The sequence below is a fragment of the Mesocricetus auratus genome, unplaced genomic scaffold (assembly GCF_017639785.1).
Source record: "Mesocricetus auratus isolate SY011 unplaced genomic scaffold, BCM_Maur_2.0 Super-Scaffold_100008, whole genome shotgun sequence".
NCBI classification, from domain to species: Eukaryota; Metazoa; Chordata; class Mammalia; order Rodentia; family Cricetidae; genus Mesocricetus; species Mesocricetus auratus.
In genome coordinates this window covers 57,515,617-57,528,042 of record NW_024429192.1, presented here as the reverse complement: position 1 = coordinate 57,528,042, position 12,426 = coordinate 57,515,617, and the positions used below count along the sequence as shown (strand labels likewise).

General features: G+C 38.5%; 1 protein-coding gene across 5 annotated transcripts in view; it reads left to right on the top strand.

Moving 5' to 3' along the window:
• The window catches only part of Znf148 (zinc finger protein 148), a 121,407-nt gene extending 110,344 nt beyond the window's left edge, over positions 1-11,063 (top strand). For all 5 annotated transcript variants that reach the window (XM_005071540.4, XM_040750882.1, XM_040750883.1 and 2 more), the window contains 2 exons: positions 4,073-4,191; positions 4,438-11,063. In XM_005071540.4, the coding sequence (XP_005071597.1) occupies positions 4,073-4,191; positions 4,438-6,036 (1,718 nt within the window). In that variant the 3' untranslated portion in view covers positions 6,037-11,063. The remainder of the gene's footprint in view (positions 1-4,072; positions 4,192-4,437) is intronic.
• The last annotated feature ends 1,363 nt before the right edge of the window (positions 11,064-12,426 follow it).

Below are 12,426 nucleotides of genomic sequence, written 5' to 3'. Positions count from 1 at the left end.
CTCCCCCATCCATAACTGAATGTTGATAGGCCTAGTTTTGTGAGAGTCCGGAGCCTGTGTCAAAGCAAAACAAAAAGAAAGAAAAAGAATAGTAGAACAAGTTACAGTCAGTATAGTCAAATAGGACAGAAAAAAAATTGATGCAGTTCAAGTGTCCTTTGCCCTAGATGCTTGGGACCCAAAGTGTTTAAAATTGAAATGGTTTAGATTTTGTAACACCTTCTTTTGCATAAGATACCTTAGGGTTAGACCCAAGTAAACCATGAAATTCATTGCCATTACACACATAGCCTAAAGGTAATGTGATAAAAACTTTGAATATGCCAGTGCTATATTGTAACATACAACGGAGGTTACGTGTGGAATTTGCTTCTAGTTTCATTTTGGCATTCAGAAAGTTTTGGATTTGGGAGCATTTCATATTTTGAAATTCTGGGTTAGAGGTGTTGAAACTGTGCCTTAGTTGCCCCTGAAGCAGTAGAGAGGAGCAAAAGAAACAGAGACCAAATGATCAGATAGTAAGCAAATAGTGTGTGATTATATTTAACCCAAAATAGTTGAGAAAGTATCCTAAATGTAAATAGCTTCAATACTGCAGAATAGAGTCAGACTATACTAAAACAAAGCCCTGTGATCAAGAAGTATATTTGATATGAAGAGTCTGAAAGAAGGAACAGGGTAGAAAAGCCAATAGTTATCAGATCAGAGAAATCGACACATTCATTTCCTCAGACATTATCTTTTCTTTGTCTGGAGAACATTCAAAATCCTCACTAATAGAAATTGACAATAAATTGATTTAGACCGTGGTTATCCTGCCCTGTTGTTGATGTTAGCCATCTTCCCTCCATCCCTGTCTCCCACACCCTTCTCCAGCTTCACTGTCTATTATGTTTCCTACTCTGAAATAAACTCTGTGTGTGTGTGTGAGAGAGAGAGAAATACAGTATAAAGTACAGTTTATATGGACAGGCAAAGGCAAGTCTTTTATTTTTTATAGCAAATTAATAAAGGAACCAGGGAATTAGCAGAAAGTCTAAAGGCCATGATTAGGAAAAACATTTAGTGATGAAGAATGTTTATATTTGAGGATGGCTTTTTATCCCTTGCTACTCTGTATAATTATTAAGGAGGAATGGCAAGAAGGCTGAGACGTCTATATACAGTCTCACATGAGGAGGAGGAAAACAGTGGAGCCAGTCATGGGCTACAACCTGTGAGAGTATGAGTCAAACGAATCTGTCTTTTAAATTATTTATTTCAGAAACTTGTTGCAGCAAGGAAAAGGTAACTAACACTAGTTAGAAGGGCATTGCATCATTTTCTAGGCCTGGAAATGTCTTAAACTTGGGTAATAACAGCCGGAGACTAAGAGGAATCAGTAGGATCTATTAATTGGGCAAATACAAAACAACAGAGTAAAGTTGTACAGGTCTCTAGCTTGCACAGCTGAGTGAATAGTAGCACCATTGTAATCTTAGCTGTAGTTGAAGATCTTAAGTTTAGTGTGAGATGTGATGTATTTGAGATGCTTAAGTATCAGTAATGTCAGGTGTGAGGAGATGGCTCAGTGGTTAAAAAGTACTGGCTGCCCTTGCAGAGAACCCAGGTTTAATTCCCAGAATACACATGGTGGTTCCCAACCACCTTTAACTCCAGTTCCAGGGGATCTGACATCTACTAATGGCCTCCCACCCCCAGGCTCACATGTGGTAAACATATGTACATGAAGGCAAGTACTCATGCATAAAATAAGGCTAAAATGAAAAAGAAAAATAGATATGTTGAATAGACAGATTGGAGATGTGGGTCTGGAGATCAGAGTTGAGCATAATTAAAGCCGTGACCGTAGATGAGCTTCCCTCTTGCCTAAGAAAAGAACATAGAATGAGAAAGGCAGAAGGCTGAGGGACGGCTTCTAGATTAGATATAAAGCATTTGCATTCAGAGGAGAGTCAGCTGGGAACAGCAGCAAGAAGGAGCAGTCAGACAAACTGAGGGAGTGTGGATGTCCTAGAAGCCAGAACAATTCAAGGACAGTGTCACCTAGCTGAGTGACAGTAAGAGGGTCAGTGAGGTAATTGAAGTGAGAGTTCTTTGAATTAACAACTTTGTGGTGATTCCCAATAGCCATTCTGGGCCTCGTGTGGTGGTACCCGCCTTAATCCTGGCATTTGGAAGACTAAGGCAGAAGGATGGTGAATTTGAGACCAGCATGGGCCTAAATAGCAAGCTTCAAGCCAGCCTGAGCTGCATATGAAGACTCTGTCTCAAACAACAAAACAATACCACATCAGAAAGAACTATTTTGATAGGATGGTGGTTAAACTTAGTTTGGAGTAAAGTGTAAAGAGGACTGTCAGACTGTCAAAAATGAGATCATTATGCCAAGCTATACAGAGTTAGATTGTGCACGAAGCCTGGGTCCTTGCAATCCTCACACATGTAACCTGCCCAATAACTTCTGTAGTAGAATGCTGAAATGAAGTGACACCGACCGTGGGTACTTCATAGAGAAGGCACCTTCTGTCAGCTTGCCACTTGGAGGCTGAAAGTCAACACTGTTGCTCTGTTACCTTGGCCTCTGGTGAGGGCCCCTAACCGTGTCATATCATGTCAGGTAGCATCATGGCAGAGTGTGGGTGATCAGAAGGCAAAACAAGAGGCCAGAACAACCAATAGTTCTCTTGAAAGAAGTAACTGTAGGGACTACCAAAAAAAAGTTCCTTTCAAGGGTGTTGTGATGGTGTAGTCGCTTCATACTAGGCTCCATTTCCTAAAGATCCCACGTTGCCTCCCAGTGCCATTACATCAGGAGCTTTGTGGGACACACTCAAGCCTTTGCAGATGCCCGTCTGTTGTGAGATTCTTACATCCTTACCCGTAGACTGCTGATGGTCTCAGTGTCATGTGGCCAGGGTGAAACACCCTAGTCACTACTCAGAAACCCCAGAGCTCGTGGTGGCACACGCCTTTAATCCCAGCACTCGGGAGGCAAAGGCAGGCAGGCATCTAGATCTCTGTGAAGAGTTCAAGGCCAGCCTGGTCTACAGAGTGAGTTCCAGGACAGGCTTCAAAAACTACACAGAGAAACCCTGTCTCGTAAAAACAACAAACAAACAAACAAATAACAAAACAAACAAAAAACCCAGAACCTTTGCACTTATAACAGGAACAGTGTTTGTGGAACATACTAGGATGATCTTTCTCATATATTGTGCTTTCCCTGAATGAGTTTTTGTTTGTTTGTTTGTTTGTTTGTTTTGGTTGTGGTTTTGTTTTGGGTTTTTTTTCTTCTTTTTCAAGACAGGGTTTCTCTGCTGATCACGCAGACATCCCCTGTATCAATACAAGCTATTTGAGCTCACAGCACACACACCACAAATGGTTTTTCCCAACCCCAACCTTACTTGGGAAATTTTGTCCCAGTAGTATTTGTGTTAGTAAACTCTGTTGTAAGAGGTACTTTCCAAGGATCCAGATTTCATTTACTCGTAAGAGCTTTTAAAGGAATTAAGGGTCAAAACAGCCCTTATTTATGACTTGAGTTCGATCCTTAGAACCCACATGGTGGGAGGAGAAAATGGATTCCCTCAAATTGTCCTGTCTACCTCCACATAAGCATAGTGATTTAAAAATTAAAAAAGAAAGAAACTAAGACTAAAACAGCTGCTCTTGGGCTTGGCAAGGTAGCTTAGCTCATGTTGGTGCTTGCCATCAAGACTGATTGAGAGCCTGAGAGTTCAAACCTAAGATCTCCATGGTAGAAGGAGAGAACCAACTCCCACCACCATATACGTGCTGTGGTGAATGGCACATGAATGAATAAATGAAGTCTCCAGGTGTGATACAATATCTTTAAAAAATCTGCACCCAAGAATTATGTTAGATTGCATTGATGACATTCTTTTAATGTGCCTGCTTTCAGCCTTTAGTTTATAGAAAACTTTTGTCATTTAAAAGGAGGAAATTATTGTGACTGTCAAAAGCTGTTTATGTTAAGAGATTCTTTTGGCAAAGCAGTCTGTGATTTGACAATGTTTTGTTTTGAATTTTTTAAATCATGTATTAGGTGAAAAACCATTTCGCTGTGATGAATGTGGTATGAGATTCATACAGAAATATCACATGGAAAGGCACAAGAGAACTCACAGTGGAGAGAAGCCTTACCAATGTGAATACTGCTTACAGGTAAGTGAGCCAGTTTGAATTTTCCTACCTAACTGTAGTGTGCAATAGATAAGTAATAGTTAGGTACCGTTAGTATTAGAACCATTTGAGATTCTCAGCTCTTTGGTTAGATTTATAATAGAAACTTGATCAGTGAATTGTTTATATTGTTATTAATTATCTTGTTTTTTTTCTTCTCTTCCTTGTTGACAAAAAAAATCATAAAAACAACAACAAAAAACTACTTCCAACCTCTGATTTCAACAGTATTTTTCCAGAACAGATCGTGTATTGAAACATAAACGTATGTGCCATGAAAACCATGACAAAAAGCTCAACAGATGTGCCATCAAAGGTGGCCTTCTCACTTCAGAGGAAGATTCTGGCTTTTCTACATCACCAAAAGATAATTCACTGCCAAAAAAGAAAAGGCAAAAAACTGAGAAGAAATCATCTGGAATGGACAAAGAGAGTGCATTGGACAAATCTGACATGAAGAAAGACAAAAATGATTACCTGCCGCTCTACTCTTCGAGCACTAAAGTAAAAGATGAGTACATGGTTGCAGAATATGCTGTTGAAATGCCACATTCTTCCGTTGGAGGTTCCCATTTGGAAGATGCATCTGGAGAAATACACCCACCCAAGTTGGTTCTCAAAAAAATCAATAGTAAGAGAAGTCTGAAACAGCCATTGGAACAAAATCAAACCATTTCACCCCTGTCCACTTACGAAGACAGCAAAGTTTCAAAGTATGCGTTTGAGCTTGTGGATAAGCAGGCTTTACTGGACTCAGAAGGCAGTGCTGACATTGATCAAGTGGATAACTTGCAGGAGGGGCCCAGCAAACCTGTACACAGCAGTACTAACTATGATGATGCCATGCAGTTTCTGAAGAAGAAGCGGTATCTTCAAGCTGCAAGTAACAACAGCAGGGAGTATGCGCTGAATGTGGGTACCATAGCTTCTCAGCCCTCTGTCACACAAGCAGCTGTGGCCAGCGTCATTGACGAGAGTACCACAGCATCCATATTGGATTCCCAAGCACTGAATGTGGAGATTAAGAGCAATCATGACAAAAGCGTTATTCCAGATGAGGTCCTGCAGACTCTGCTGGATCATTACTCCCACAAGGCTAACGGACAGCACGAGATTTCCTTCAGTGTTGCCGATACTGAAGTGACTTCTAGCATATCAATCAATTCTTCTGACGTACCTGAAGTCACTCCGTCAGAGAGTGTTGGATCAAGCTCTCAGGCATCCTCGGCAGATAAAGCTAACATGCTGCAGGAGTACTCCAAGTTCCTGCAACAGGCTTTGGACAGAACTAGCCAAAACGATGCCTATTTGAATAGCCCCAGCCTTAACTTTGTGACTGATAACCAGACCCTTCCAAATCCGCCAGCATTCTCTTCCATAGACAAGCAAGTCTATGCAGCCATGCCCATCAATAGCTTTCGATCAGGAATGAATTCTCCACTAAGAACAACTCCAGATAAGTCCCACTTTGGACTAATAGTCGGTGACTCACAGCACCCGTTTCCCTTTTCAGGTGATGAGACAAACCATGCCTCTGCCACATCAACCGCAGACTTTTTGGATCAAGTGACTTCTCAGAAGAAAGCTGAGGCACAGCCTGTCCACCAGGCTTACCAAATGAGCTCCTTTGAACAGCCCTTCCGTGCTCCATATCATGGATCCAGAGCTGGAATAGCAACTCAATTTAGCACTGCCAATGGACAGGTGAACCTTCGGGGACCAGGGACAAGTGCTGAATTTTCAGAATTTCCCTTGGTGAATGTAAATGATAATAGAGCTGGGATGACATCTTCACCAGATGCCACAACTGGCCAGACTTTTGGCTAAAAAAAAAAAAAAAAATGTAAATAATACTGGCACTTTAGAACAGATTAATCGAGAGTGGGGTTACTCTGTGTAAAATGGAGTGCTATACAGATTTAAGAGTAATGCGTTCATAGCAAGCTGATAAGAATAGCAAGATAATCCAATACCTGCATTTCGTTTGGTTAGTCCGCATTCCTTGAACTGCCTTACGTGTTGTCACCGTTATAGAGCAATGCATTACTTGTTTTAGATCAGAACCTTGCTATTGACCCACACCAAGATAAAAAGGAGAAAAGACTTTCGCACAATTGTTTCCTAACTGATAACATTGTACATTCTTAGGAGCGTAGTAATTGTGTGAAATTTCCTCATACTGTTTCTAAGTTTTCAGCATAGTATTGCACTTGAGCAGGGAATCTGAGGACACTTCACAGACAGTGAACTTAAAGTTTCCATGTCAAGAGATTATGGCTTAAAATAAGTAGTTTGTCCTATAGGGGGGAATAAAAAGAAACCACCTTAAAAATGATATGCCATATACCCTTGATTCTCATTTTGCATTATATTGACATGTGTTTTTTTTTTTGAAGAAAAAGGTAATAAAAATCTGATAGTCTAAGACTCCACTATTTAAAAGCCTAATTACTTTTAAAGTATGCATACTTTCAAAACTTTTACCAAAACACAACTGTTGAAGCATTCACTTCTCTCTGGAAGTGTGCATATTGGTGTCAGTTTCTTTGTACAGGTATACTTAGATATTTTTTATGATTTTTCATGTGCAAGTATCAAGGTTTGAAGTTTTAGTAAAAAAAGAAATATTCTGTAGATTACATTCCCAAAAAAATAATGCTTACACGCAATGTATATTCCACGTTTTGAAGCTGAGATGTATTTCACTTTACACACTTCAGTTGACATAGAGCACTTAGAATTAATCGGGTATTTTTGATTTCTCAAAGTTAAAAAAATAGATTTTTTTAAGTTTGATATGGTTGTGTCATAATCATCTCGTAATTGACAATTTTGCTTTTTGGCAATAAAAGGAAGTTGGGATATCTTTGGACTGTAAAACCTGGTCTAATTCTTCTCTTTCTGGACTCTTGATAGATTGGATAATTAAACAGTATCCCAAGAAACTAAAGAAATGGGCATTTTAATTGCTTACTTAAGTTACTTTTAAGTGAATACTGCTCATGACAGTTTTACAAAGAGGAAATGCTTACTGATTCCAGTAACTGCAATTTCTTTTTCAGCTAGATGAGTGATCGGAAGTTTTTTGTTGCATTTCAAAATCTAAATAAACTACAGACTTTATCCTTATACGAAGAATGTTTTTTTTATATATGTATACTTTGTCTTAAAATAATACAGCATGGTACAATAAATAGTGCTTTTATATACACACACACATATATATATATATATATATACACTTTTATGAAGAATGATGGTTTGAGTTACACGTTGGACAGTTTTAATTTTTGGAGACTCAACATTAGTTACACTGACTCTGCCCTCCTCTTTTATTTGTTCCACCTTTTTGGGTTTTGTACTTCAAATTTCTGCCATCTTTCTTTCTCGCAATGTACCAGTGGTAACCTGAAACTAGTACCCTTGGGAGATGAAGCTTTCGTTAACTTTCATTTTGACTTTGCTGTTGGCCCTGTAGACCTGTGTGCTTTGTTTCAGTGTTGAATATGTTATCCATTTAAATTATTTTTCTTTTATTTAATATTATCCCAAAACTGTTCTCATAAAGAAAGGGAACAAAGTAATACCCTCCTCCCCCATCCTTCACTTAGACTCATTTAAATTTTTTAATATGTTGGTCTTTTTATGACAAGGAATATAAGTTATATTTAATGTGGTTTCCTCTATACTTTGTTATGAAACTTTGCTTGAAATCATAGTTTTCCCACTTGACAGCTTAAGCTTTGCTGTCAGATCTTCAAGAACTTTAAGACTTCTTTGAAGTAAATATTTTAAGTTCTGCCATTGTTGGTCTGAAAACCGATGTGTCCGTGGCACATCACCTCAGCGCAGAAATGCTTCATCAGATGACATGTTATGGGACCATGCTCACGTCTATGAGCATTTGTATTTTTCTCATAGTACTTTTGATAAGAGTAGACCTTGATTTCCTAAGTCGAGCCTGAGTTTTAAAAATGTAGTTCCTCTGAGAACTTGATGTGCTGCTTGTACAGTGTGAGGGGTTTTGTTTACAACATCACCAGCACAGGTTTAAGAATGGAACAATTGCTGAGCGGTTCAGGTACACTTAGGAAGAAAAGCCTTGAAAAATGGAAGTTCTGTAAACAGAATTTCAGGCGTTGCATTCCTGTCCTTTCTTTAAATCTACACGATGGCAGACTTTCCTACCAGGTTATAAGCATTTGAGGTAACCGATAGCCAGCATAACTTACTGACTTACCGCTGAAGTGTAGTCATCACTTACTGTGAAGTCCTGACTCCTGCCAGGCTCAGCTAGTTTCTTCATCATGCGAGAAGCATCTCAAAAGTTTGGGTTCTCCACTTTGGTTCAGAAAGTTCTGGGCATTAGAGGAAGGAAGTGGCCTTGCGTGCTGCTTTAGACGGATCCTTGTCAGTTCACATCTCTCATCTCTCTCGGGGAGCAAAGTCTTGTAGAGGAGTAGCTTCTTCAGCTTTTGTCCACCGTGAGACAGGCAGGAGTTCTCCAGCATCTGAAACACTGTTGCGTTTTGAGTATCAGTTCTTACTGCACATTATTTCATTGGGTTTAGAATAGCCGAGCGGCTCCTAAGCTTTTTTGTTGTTGATGGTCTACAGTGCAGTGCGCATGTGCTACCTAGTCAGGTAGGAATCCACCATCTTAGTTAGCTCTGACTCAGGGTGCCAGCAATGGGTCATTTTATCTCCTGAGAGGTAGAAGAGGCCTTGTGCTCAGGGCAAGCTTTCATTCCCACAGATGAGAGACACTTGTGAAGTGCCAGTGAGGTTAAATCTTTTGCCGCTTCTTTGATTTTACTGATTTGGGTTTTTAAAGGGCTGTTTAAAAAAAAAAAAAAAAAAAAAAAGGCCGGGAGCCTTGGAGTGGGCACGCTGCCTGCTGCCCTCCCCAGGACCTGTAGAGTTCATCTTTTCCGTGTGTTTACTTGAAGAAGCACTATTAGAATCAGTGAGGGTTTATTTGAGTCTGCAATTTAATTTAAACCTTTTCCGTTTCAAATTGCTTTATTTCAGGGAAATAATTTTCCAGTTGTTTTTGCTATATTCTGCAAATAAAAACCATATGTTTCCTTTCTCCAACTAAACTTTGGTAGGAAACAAGCTAAAGCAGACAAACATTTCTTGTTGTGTTTGTTGCTTTCTTTAATCCAATGGATAAAAAAAGTAAAACCCTGTAAACATTATTTTATTTTTTTATGCAATACCATGCTGTAAATATGGTTCATCGAGTAAGGATGTACCTATGATTGAATCTTTAATTCTGCACAGTTAGAGTTTATATATAAACGTGTCTTGACAATCAAGGACTTTGATGTGAGTCTTCCTTTATGATGTTTATTAATGTTATGCATTCCATTTGTTTGAAGTGAGTACCAATGTGCTAATTTGTATTGTCTGAAAGTATGTAATGTTTTTACAGCTTGTTTTTAAGACTCTGTAAATATGTACAAACCAATCACAGTACGGCTTTATGTTAGAAGGCGTGTGATGTTGTACTGTATGTAAGCAATAATACATAGCAGTGCTAACTTTACAAGTAGCATCAGGAACGTTCTATAGAAACATTTCAGAGTTGTTAGTTATCCTTATTTCATTTAATAATGATTATCTTTAATCAGTTTTTATAAGCAAATTCCATTGTTCCTTCTGTTGGAACGTAACACTGTTTACACAGCATAATTGACGTTGCAGGGGAGACAGGCTAGACCTGGCTTCGTCTGCGATCACTCTCACTAAGCATTGAATGGCCTTACCACTCTTGTGCAAAGATGGAGGAAGACGCAGAACTTAGTGCCCATCACACTGAAGGAAGGGATGTGTTTGTTTGTTTTTGTTTATTTGGTTTTTTTTTCCTGCTTCTGTACTGCTACCTAACTTTGTGGTTTGCTTTGGGTTTTAATATGTGTTTCTGTTTTAGATTCAAGCCCGTAAGTGTTCAGGTAACTTCAGTTCAATTGTGAAGTAGATAAATTTCTTCATATTTCATAGTTACATTTCAATGATTCTAAACTTTCTACTTTGATTTTTAGATACTTATTTTTCAAGCTTGATTTCTCAGCTGACCAGATGAATTTACTCAGCTTCAATACAAAGAAAGACAAACTTATAGCTTGAAGTGAGTAGATACTATACTGTACTCTGAAACACCCGTCACTGCTTTAGAAATGAAGCCGCCAATTTATAACTGACTCTGACCTACATTTTATAGGGAAATGTTTTTAATGCTAGTCATTTATATAATGTGCTTTGAAGGATTTGCTAGTCCACTCCTGTCACTTTTTAGTACACTGGTACCTTTTCTATGTAATGTATGCTTTTTATTATTGTAGCAAAGCATTTCAGTAGAGAGACTTTTGCAACAATATGGGGGAAATTTTTCATTGTCGGGTTTGAATTATACTGGATTTTATCTGTCTAGTCTTACTTGTCTTTATTTTAATGCTGTCTGGAAGGGACCTTGGTACCCAAATAAAGCAGGTTAACCTCATTGCTTCAAGGGCATACTGTGTAGTGCTGAGTTTCACCTGGAAATCTGATGACTTTGAAAAGAAAAACACATTTATAAAAATTGTACAGAAGAAATTAAATCTGTGATGGATATCCTGATGGTGGAGCACGTTGAATTTTCTGAGACATAGTGTTATTTTCCTGGAATCCCTTATGCCTTCTTTGTATTCCAACCAATAAAAGAAAACCTTGTCATTGAAAGTGGTAGGCTGATAGGATATTCTGATTATACAGTATTACTTTTCCTGTCTTATTCTCTGACCCCTTCTCAATCACTGTAAATTTTTATTTTCTATTTCCTATTGCTAATTAAACATGTATATAATGTAGAGGCCGTTGTATAGAACTGAATGAATTGGGTTGCTATGCTTGAATGGGTAGCTACATGGAAATATTTGATGGATAAGAGTAAATTTACGTGGGAAAGGGAAGGCCATAGCAGATGGTTCCTGTACCCCCAGGGGGTCAGTGGGAGAATCAGCTGCAAACTCAGCATCAGACAAGAGGGGCTTTCCTTCCCTTTCCCCAAAACATGAGCACTAGATTTCAAAGTCTACTCAGGTGAAATCGCTTCACAGTGAAACTTAACCACATTGAAATTTTCACTGTTAAATACTATATTTGTGATATTTTTAAATACAAACTTTTACACTGCGGTCAGCAGCCTAACCATTGAAATTTAGCCAAGATGTTTTAAAATGTAATTGTCCTCCGTGTATAATTGTTTTTAAACAATTGGAGGATTTTTTTTGTTGAAAGATTTTTTAATGTCATTGTTAAAAAAAAATCTTGCTTGACCCACATTAAACCATGAGTGAATCTCACTGAGCCATTTGAATACAGTGGTGGCTTGTTTCATGCCTGGTCATGAGACATGAACTGACATTACGAGGTTTAATGAGTTCATAGCTTTTGGCACTGTCGTCATGGAATTCACCTCGCCTCTTGGAGTTTATAATACCATTTTATGTATTGTGATAACTAAAGGAAACTGTTTTACTTTATTTTAAATTGAATTATTAGATTAACTTATATTTGCAAATTCTGCATTTTAAATGTGGACACTTGGCTGTTTGAAAATAAAATACAGAATACAGTTTTATGAATAATTTTCTAGCTGAATTTTTCACAGTACTTTGAACCAAATGACTAATGGTAAATATGCAAAAAAAAATGTGGTACACAGTTATTAAGAGGAAAGGCTGTCCATGTGGAATTACTAGTTCCATGGGTTAAGTGACAGTATCAGGGCCTTTACTGGGCTTGCTATAGACTGTCACGAGTTCCAAGATCAAGTTAACTGTTAACTGTCACCAACTCTTTCAGATTGAACCTTGTTTAGCATAGAACTAAGATGATGTGTGGCTTTTCCTTTAAAGATAAGACTCCATTAACCTTTTATCAGCAGCACACATGGGATTTCTTTTTCCTCCATTAGTGTAGATAGATTTGTTTTCATTCACCAACCACCTTGCCAGGACCTTGTCCTCTGACAGTGAGGTGATTGTGAGAAAGCAGTCTGCAGTTAACAGTGCTGCTTAGTAAAGTCCTTGGGACAAACTTCAGTTAACTGGCCCTTGCAGAAGTCAGTGCTCAGACCCTGACTTATTAGCATGGTGCTGTAACCAACGGCGTAATGGTACCACTGATGGTCTACTATTGCATTTCCAAGATCCCAATTCTTGAGTGATT